Raw genomic sequence first — 8,646 nt, 5'->3', positions numbered from 1 at the left:
GCTTTCCTGGAAATGGAGCAAGCCCTGGCCCAGTATGCAAAGATGCTCTGAGCACGGGCAAGGAGGAGGAGGAGAAGGAGGAGCAGAAAGAGAAGGAGGAGAAAGAGGAGGAGGAGCAGGCGACCCACAACGAGCAGATCGTGGCCCCTGCCCCATCTGGAAGAGATTTGTTCTGCATTCCCCGGCAGAGGCGGCTGCCTTCACTCCCCGCCGCAGCCCCCACTGCAGGGCACCAGGACAGGGATGGGGATAGAGATACCCCTGCAGGCTGCAGATGGAGAAGTGCTGAAGAATGGGTCTGTCCCAGCCTCTCCCACCACCCCGCTGGCTTCCTCTGGGTGGGACACACGAGAAAAAGGTGCCTACTATAGCCCTGGCAAGCTGGAAGGATGTAGGTCGTGGTTTCTCCTTTTCCCACTGGTGGCACAGCTCTGTCCACTTCAGACCTGAGTTCCCATCTCAATCCAAGATGCAGACCTGCTAGAAGTAGGTCTGGACTAAAATGCACAAGGCTTGTGCTTGTCTTCGCCATCATATTTGGCTTCCACGGAAGGCAGAAGGCAACTACCCCATTTCACAGGGGAGCAGCCTGAGGCTGAGAGGCTGACGATGTGCCAAAACCCTACTGCAAGCCTCCGAGCGAAGAGGAAAGCACCAAGCTGGTCTGCTGGAAAGTGGCACAGAGCCTGCCTCCAGCAAAGAGCTTCCCCTCCTTCTCTCAAGTAGCACACATGCCAAAATCCAGCTTGGGGTTACTCCTTGCGAAGGATAACCCTCAAGAAGCAAGCATTCCAGGAGAGGTTCAAGCAAAATAAGACCTTCTACCAGCAGTGGTGGTCCTGGGGTGAGCAGCAGCGGCGAGAAGCCATGGCCTCCTCCTTTCCAGAAGTGAGCAGAACCTGAGCTGAGCTGGATGGCCAAGGACGCGGTGCCCGTCCTGCCCAGGGCACCTCGGCAGGGCCACCCGAGCCGAGCAAGAGGCCAGGCTCCATTTTGACATCTCCTCCGCAGACATCTTGTCATCCCTTCATCCAGGCCCTGCTCAATCCCAACAAGTCTCATCTCGCCTCCACCAACGGAGACACCTCCCTTCTCCTCCACAGGGCCACAAACAGTGCTTGTGTCTGGCCAAACACCCCCAGCAGAGCCTCATCTCCAGGCCATGGGGTCACCAGTGACACTGGCAATGCTGTGCCCACCAGCAGGTTGCCCCTCGGTGGCACTGATAAGGGACCGCCAAGGAACAAAGCGTGATGCCAGAGGGATGCAGTGTCCCATGGGCGGGCAGAAGCTCATAGCATGAAGGAGCAGAGCACCTCCTTGAACCTACCACAGTGCCTCTGACATAACACTTGTCCTGACCCCGTAATGCTTGTCCTGACCACATAACGCTTGTTTTGAACCCGTAATGCTTGTCCTGACCCTGTAATGCTTGCCCTGACCTCATATTTCTTGTCCTGAGCCTGTGGCACCTATCTGGCCCACACTGCCTTCAGAGAGGCTTCTACCCCACCAATGCTCACCCTACACCACCCACGGGTCCTGGCGTGACCGTGCACCCCCAGGCTAGGGGTCCCTCTCCCCATTCGAGTCGGCAGCGCTGTACCGTGGGCGCTGGGGGCTTCCCATCCGACACAGGCTGGGACGACCCCGTGTTATTACCAGGGCTTTCACACACATCATGCAAAGTCCTTTCCTTCTGCCCGGCTTCCCCAACAAGCTTAGCAGAGACCTGGCTTTTCCCCTTCCCCCAAATTCACTGAAGAAAGAGAGCGGGGCAAGCAGGAGGCAGCCCAATGCCGGAGGAAGGGAAATGGCACTGGGGAAGTGGGGCGGGGAGCTGGGGGGGGAAGGCAGAGAAGTTCCTGAAGTTTTCTGTCCTGGATAGTTGGAATAAATCTCATTTTCTCCGGTGTCCGTGCCGGGGCGAGGATTGGCTCGGCGGTGCCGCAGCCCGCCCCCTCCTTCCCGCGTCCCCTCCCCGCCAGCTTCGCTCCCTCGCTCCCGTGGCACCGGGGCGTCAGGCACCCAAAGAGCAGCCTTGGGGAGCCAGCTTTGGGGGGGACAGGCGTGGGAAAAGGGGGGGGGGCACGCATCCCCTTCCCTTTCCCCACTGGGACGCACCGCCGCTTGCCCTCCCAGCCGGCTGGAGGGGCGCACAGGGAGCGTCTCCCAACTTTTCAGCCAGAGGACGGGACAAAAAAAAAAACACAAAAAAGTCGCCCCGGTTCGTAAGAGGTAAAGCCTGAAAGTTTTGATTTTGACGTGCGGAGAGCCGGAGGGTGTTTCGGAGGGGAAGGGAAGGGAGGGGGGAGAAGGCGGTAAGAGGGGGAACAAGGAGGTGGGAGAAGCGGGAGGGGTGGCAAGGCGATGGAGACGGGGAGGATGTGGAAGAAGAAAGGCAGAAGAAGGCAGGAATGCGACGGGAAACAGGGAGGAAATAAGGGAAAGCGGGAGCGAGGAAAGGGGAGTGAGGAGAGGAACGGGACAAGGAGCGGGCCCCGAGGATGGGGGAAAGGAGCAGGGTGCCCTCCTGCTGCTACCGCCCTCACCCAGCTCTGAACACCCCAGGGAGCCACAAGTTTGGGGTGTCGGAGCATGAGAGGGAGCAGGGAGGGGATGGCTTTAAACTGCGTGGAGCGCCAGCCTCCCTCCACATCCCAGGGTGCCTGCTTGGAAAAATACCCTCATTACAGGCAGAGATATAAATATATATATAGCAGCAGGCAGCGCGGGAGCTGGACTCGGGCTTGTCCGCCCACTGCCCGGCACCGCTCCAGGACTGCTGAGGGAGCTTCAGTCCGGCCCATCGCCCCTTTCCCACCCAAAACCCCGCTCCTGACGGCTTCCCCCATCCCAGAACAAAGTGAGAAGCCGGTGGAGCCTCTGCCTCTCCTCCTCCTCCTGCGGGGAGAGGGAGATTCGGGGCACTTGGAGATTTTCGGAAGGCTTGGAAAGGCTTCCCGGCCGCCCACAGCTATTTCCAACCCTTGTCGAGACCACCCCAAACATCTCCTCTCCCTCTTCGGAGAGTGTCCCCGTGGGGTGTGTGCAAGAAGGAGGGGTTGGGGGGGTTGTGGGGGGAGAGAAGAGGCTGCTTTCAGCAGCTCCAGCCAACGAGACATCTGGATTATTTCCCCCCCATCCTCCCTCCCTTGCTGGTTTCCGTTCTTCCCAGCGAGCAGAGCAGCCCCGGCCATTCCTGGCGAGTGGAAAACCAGTGGAAACCAGCTCGGCTTCGGGGGGGGACACGGGGGAGGCCGGGGAGGGAGGAGGAGGCTCCCAGCCCTCGAGGCGAGGGGGCTTCCTGCAGGAGGGGAGAGGGTGACGAGGAAGGGAAGGTGGGCAGGCGGACAGACGGACGGACAGCCAGACAGGGGTCCCCTCGCCTAGTGGAGGAAAGGAGAGCGCGGGTCAGCCTTTGCCCCGAGAATCACGAGCTCGGAGCAGCATGCTTGGGCAGAGGGAGGGCAGAGACACAGCAGGGGCAGAGGGGAGGAGGAAAAAGGGCTGGCACCATCCGCCCCCTTCCCCAGGAGCAGCAGGGAAGCGCTGAGGGTCCCCATGGGGGTCCACAGGGCAGCCCGGGCCTATGGGGCAGGGGGATTCCTCCCCTCCCAGCCCTATGGCTTGTGCCAGGGGGGGATCCTGCCCCCACGCCATCCTCCCACCCCAAATCTGCCACGTGCCCGGCGTGTCCCAGCCTCGAGGCTTTGCACAGACACAGGCAGAGAGAGCCATGGGGCTGGGGGGCTGGCAGGAAGCGAGGCTGCCACCATCCTGTGGCCCTGCCACCGTCCTGCGGCCCTGCCACTGCCACCAGGGGAGGCAGCCAATGGTGGCGGCCTCCGCGGGGGGAGGTTTGTTTTCCCTTCCCAGGCATTAACCCCCGGCAGATAAGAGGGGCCCTGGGTGAGCAAACAAGGCCAGGGCAAGGCAAAAAAACATGTGCGTTCTGCCAGGAGAGCAGCCCGATGCCCAGGCTTCCCCCTCGGCACAGGCTTGGCCTCCCGGGCACTTGCTCCAAGGTGACCCAGGGACACTGAGGGGACGCCAGGCAGCGTGGCGGGGGGAGACTTGTGGAGACACGCAGCAATGGGGGTCCAGACACACAAGGACTGAGGGATAGTGGGGCTTGTGCATCCTTTCGGCCTCCTGTCCCCTCCTGATGACAGGACCCAGCTCTATCCTCAACCCCCAGCCCTTGAGCCCGGGGAGGGACACGTCCCCACAGCCTTCACGGACCCAGCAGTGCCGCAGGAGGGCACCCACACCGCTGATGCTCTGGGGTGCCCCCAACCTTCTCCCTTCCCCAACCCACTCTTGCAACACATGCCGCCGGGGACGTGCAGATCCCTCCCCGCTGTCCCGTTCCCGCAGAGAGGCCACATAGCCCCGCGGTCATCGCCCTGCCACCGCCTCCCCGCCTGTCCCCCAGCACCCGCCTGCCCCCGCCCCCACCCATGCCCGGGTGCTCCACACTGCATTCACGCCCTGGCAAAGCACCTGGGGACCCAGGCAGGGGAGGACAAACAACCCAATACACGAATATTGCATTTTTCCCTTCCCCTCCTCCCTGAGAACCACACCATCCCGGGCCTCACCCTCTCCTGAAGGGTTCGTCTGAATAGCGAGGAGCAGGGAGAGGTTCCTCACCCCAGGAGGGCGGCGTGGGGCAGGGCACGGGGAGGAAATCTTCAGCCGGGATTGCAGCGGGCAGAGGGAAGGGCATGTGCTTGGGGATGCTTTTCCTTCCACCCCAAAAGGAGCACCGGGCAAGGGACACAGCTGGGGACAGTCCCCCCAGCACTGCTCACGCTCCCATTTTAACCTCACCACCCCCAAGGACCACCCAGCTCTGCCATTCCTGGGATTAGAGCTGGCAAGATTGGGAAAATCCTCTTTGAGGGCTTCACCTTCCCGCCTGTTTTCTTTAGGGGACTGAGACACTTAACCCGCCACCCATCTGTGAACCAGCTCCTGCAGCAGAAGACATCGGATCAGCCCCAGAGGCAGCCTCCAGCAGCACCCAGGGTGACCACAGACCCCTGTGGACACATCTGTGCCACCACCGTCCCTCCCTGGGTGAGGGAGCAGCACCCACCGCTCCTCGAGAGGACCCGTCCCCACCAAGGCCACCAACAGCTGGGACATCCCCACTCTGGGTGACCCCATGAGCGTTACGTAGGCCCACCACTGCCACCAGATCAAAGCTAAGGCGAAGAAAGCTGTTTCCCCCAGTGATGGGGATGCCAGGGATGTGACAGGCCACTCCGGCACCAGAGGCTAGGTTTTTTTTGGGTTTCAGCAGGCGAGGGGACGAGGAGGTGCAAGATGAGCCTGGGGAAGCTGCCGGTGCTCAGCTGGGTGTCAGGCTCCCACGGCAAGCGGCGGCTGAAGTCGGAGCTGACGCCAGACATGATCAGCCCGCCGCTCGGGGACTTTCGGCACACCATGCACGTGGGGCGCGGCGGGGACGTCTTCGGGGACACCTCCTTCCTCAGCAACCACGGCGGGACCGAGACAACCAAAGCCAACAACTTCTTCACCCGGACGCTGCGGCACGTCCGACGGACACCGCTGAGGAGCCGGGGCAGCGGGAGCCAGGTGGTGGCATCGCCCGAACCGCCCGCCATCTCGCCCATCATCAAGAACGCCGTGTCGCTGCCGCAGCTCAACGAGGGGACGTACGACGGCGGCGGTGGAGGTTTGACCAGCAAGTTCTCCTTCAAAAGTGCCTCCAACAGCTTCTCCAAAACGCACCAGGCCTACGGTGAGTGGAGCGCGGAGCGGGGGGTGGTGCCCAGGCACCCCCGTGTCCCCTCAGCCCCATGGCTCCCGCGTGAGCAGCCCCCCTGGGACAGGAGGGTGGGATGGCTGGGACAGGACAGCTGGGTGGCTCTTTAGTCTCAGCATGAGGCTGTCGCTCTGCTCTTCACCAGAGGCTGTGGCAGAAGGTCTCAGAAGGGTCTGAGGGAGCCCACAGCGGCCAGAGGGGACATGGCTGGGCTCAGAGGGAAAGGCAAGCCGAGGCAATGCTGCCATCTCCTGGTCCCGCCTGCCTGGCTCCATCCCCACTGGCGTCTTACCAAGCTTGGTGCCCATCTGGAGGCTTCTGCTTGGCTCTGGGTTGGAAATGCCCATCCCCGAGCTGCAGCGGTGGGATGCCACTGCTCGCTGGGCCTCACAAGCCCAGGACCAGCAGACCCAGTAAGGGGATGAAACCTGGCCTGGCCTTTAGGGACCAGTGCCACCGGCCTGCACCAATTCAGTGGCAGCGTCCCTTGTCCCATGGACATGTAGGACCATGGCACCCTAGCTGTGCTCACCAGCCGTCGTTTTTGCCTTGCAGGGCTGGAGTCTGGATTTTGCACCATCCCTCGCGTCCCTCGCCTGGAAAAGGCCCAGGAGAATACCTTCCCCGGGGAAGCAGAGCTCGCACGCTCGGATTCCCTGCTGTCCTTCCGCCTGGATCTGGGGCCCTCCCTCATGAGCGAGCTCCTCCAGGTGATGAGCTTCTCTGAAACCAACGGGAGCAAGGCAGTAGAGGATGACCGAGACCTGCCCGGCAGCCGCACAGTCCCGCAGGGTGAGGGGACCGAGGATGGGGTCCCTCCAGGACCGGATGCATCCCATGGAGCGGTGAAGGCAACGTCCAGCTTCTGGGACCGCTCCGGGCAGGCCAGCTCGCTGCTGGGACTGTCCGTCCATGCCAATGGGGAGGCACACGCCATCGAGTGTGCCAGAGAGGACCCGGGCTGGGCTTCAGGGTCGGGGGCAGCACCCGGAGGGACCCTGTGGCAGGGGCACTGGAACGACTGCTCCATTGAGGCGGGAGAGTTTGAGCGGGCAGCCCAGGTCCTGGCTCGCCATTACGGGGGGACGAGCACCCCACGCAGCTCGGAGAAGGGCGAGGGTGGCCAGCAAGCCCGGACACAGGCCGCGTGGGAGAGCCCCAGCAGCAGCTTGTGGCGGTCGCAAGTGACAGCAGCAAGACGGTCCCCAGAGACCACCTGGAACCAAGGAGACAAGGAAGAAGAGGAGGAGGAGGCCGAGCTCCCCAGCCTGCAGGAGGGGTACAGTGGCACCCGGGGGGGCCGCAGCAATTCCTTTGAGTATGCCGACGAGGAGGAGGAGGACGATGAAGTCAAGGTGTGAAGGGCCATCCCTCCCATCACGGCTCCTCCCCCCAAGGACACTAATGCCGTGGTCTTCGCCCTCCTCCCCGTGCCCCACCGCTGGCTGGAGGTCAGACCTGGCAGGAGACCTCCTGGCCTCTGGCTGAGGGCAGTGGGGTGCAGGGGGAGCAGGAGGAGACCCCATCTGCCGCCGGGCCCCCCAGGGTTGGCAGGGTGCTGCAGGGACAGGTGAGGGCTGTGCATCACAGTGCCCCGTGTTGCAGCCCTTCCCCATCCTCATTAGGTGCCAAAGGGACATTCCCATGTGCCAAAGAACCCCCCGAGCCCCTTTCCACCCCATCCCGCATCCCCCCCAGCAAGCAAACGATGTGCTCAGGAAAGGGAATGGCGACAGACAGGGAGCAGAGCAAGAGACAGCCCGCAGACACCAGGCTTGATCCCTGATGCAAAGCCCTGCCCCGGGGAGGCAGTGGAGGTCACGGAGGTGGCTGTGGCTGCACCGAGCACCCAGCCGGCATTCCTGCCTCTCACAGGGGACTTTCCCCCTGCCTCCTGCTGCTGGACATCGCTGAGGAAGTCTCTTTGTCCAACCCTTGCAGCAGGGAGAGGGAGAAACTTCATGACCTGCTGGAGGTGAGGCTGTCCAGGCACCAAATTCTGCAGTTCAGCCCCTAAAAAAAAACCCTTCCTCTCACCCCCCAGAACAAGGAGACTCCCTCTCTGCAGCCATTCTTCCCCATCCTCGCACCCTCTCCCTGTCCCCAGCGTGCTCACCCCTCTTCCCAGAGCGCCTGGTCCCAGGGGCACGCATGGAGGATGCTCGATGCCCCTCGCCGAGGTGACATGGCCACCCTGGGACAAGCGGCCCCCACGCTGCCCCACGTGCAAACTGGCACTCACAGAAGCGCCTTTGTGCCGCGGCGTGGAGCCGAGATGCTCGGGGGCTGAGGTCACCGGAGGGACCCTCACAGCACCCTCCTTGTTCTCCGGGACGGACGGGGGTGTGCGGCGGGGGGAGATGACAGCAGGTCACGCTCCCACGCAGCTCGCCGGCCGCCCGGTCCTTCTGCAGAATAAAGAGGCTCCGGCACGCGCGTGTTGTACGTGGGAGCCAGGCGGGCATTGCAGGCAGGTTAAGGGCAAGCCCACCTCCCTCGGCCCCCCCAGGCGGTGCCAACACATCCCCAGCTCTGGCCACCAGCACCCGGCAGGGCCACGCAGGATCAGCCTGCACCACCGCTGTGCCGGGGGCTGGCTCTCAGGATGAGCTCCCCCTGCTCTCTGCTTCCCGAACCATAACACGAGCTCCAGCCCAAAGACCCACGTCCGTGGAATAGCCTTTCTGCCTCCACTCTGTACCCTGTGCACTTATTATTGTCCTTATTAAAGCAGTTTTGATACTAACTTCTCTGGTGCCTCCCTCCCTCCCTCTGCTGCAGCGACCTTATCGTCCTCCCTCACCACGTCTGCTGCTCTTGTCCCAGCCACAAAACACGCTGCCTCTGCT

The 8,646-nt window shown here is 62.8% G+C and overlaps 1 protein-coding gene across 1 annotated transcript; it reads left to right on the top strand.

Moving 5' to 3' along the window:
* The first annotated feature begins 1,882 nt into the window (after positions 1-1,882).
* On the top strand, positions 1,883-8,543 carry CDC42EP1 (CDC42 effector protein 1). Its single transcript, XM_040544828.1, has 3 exons — positions 1,883-2,238; positions 4,938-5,773; positions 6,353-8,543. Exons 2-3 carry the CDS (start codon positions 5,335-5,337, stop codon positions 7,156-7,158), a joined length of 1,245 nt encoding a protein of 414 aa, XP_040400762.1. The 5' UTR covers positions 1,883-2,238; positions 4,938-5,334; the 3' UTR covers positions 7,159-8,543.
* The last annotated feature ends 103 nt before the right edge of the window (positions 8,544-8,646 follow it).

The sequence above is a fragment of the Cygnus olor genome, chromosome 1, assembly GCF_009769625.2.
Source record: "Cygnus olor isolate bCygOlo1 chromosome 1, bCygOlo1.pri.v2, whole genome shotgun sequence".
NCBI classification, from domain to species: domain Eukaryota; kingdom Metazoa; phylum Chordata; class Aves; order Anseriformes; family Anatidae; genus Cygnus; species Cygnus olor.
This window is presented reverse-complemented; position numbering and strand designations above follow the sequence as displayed.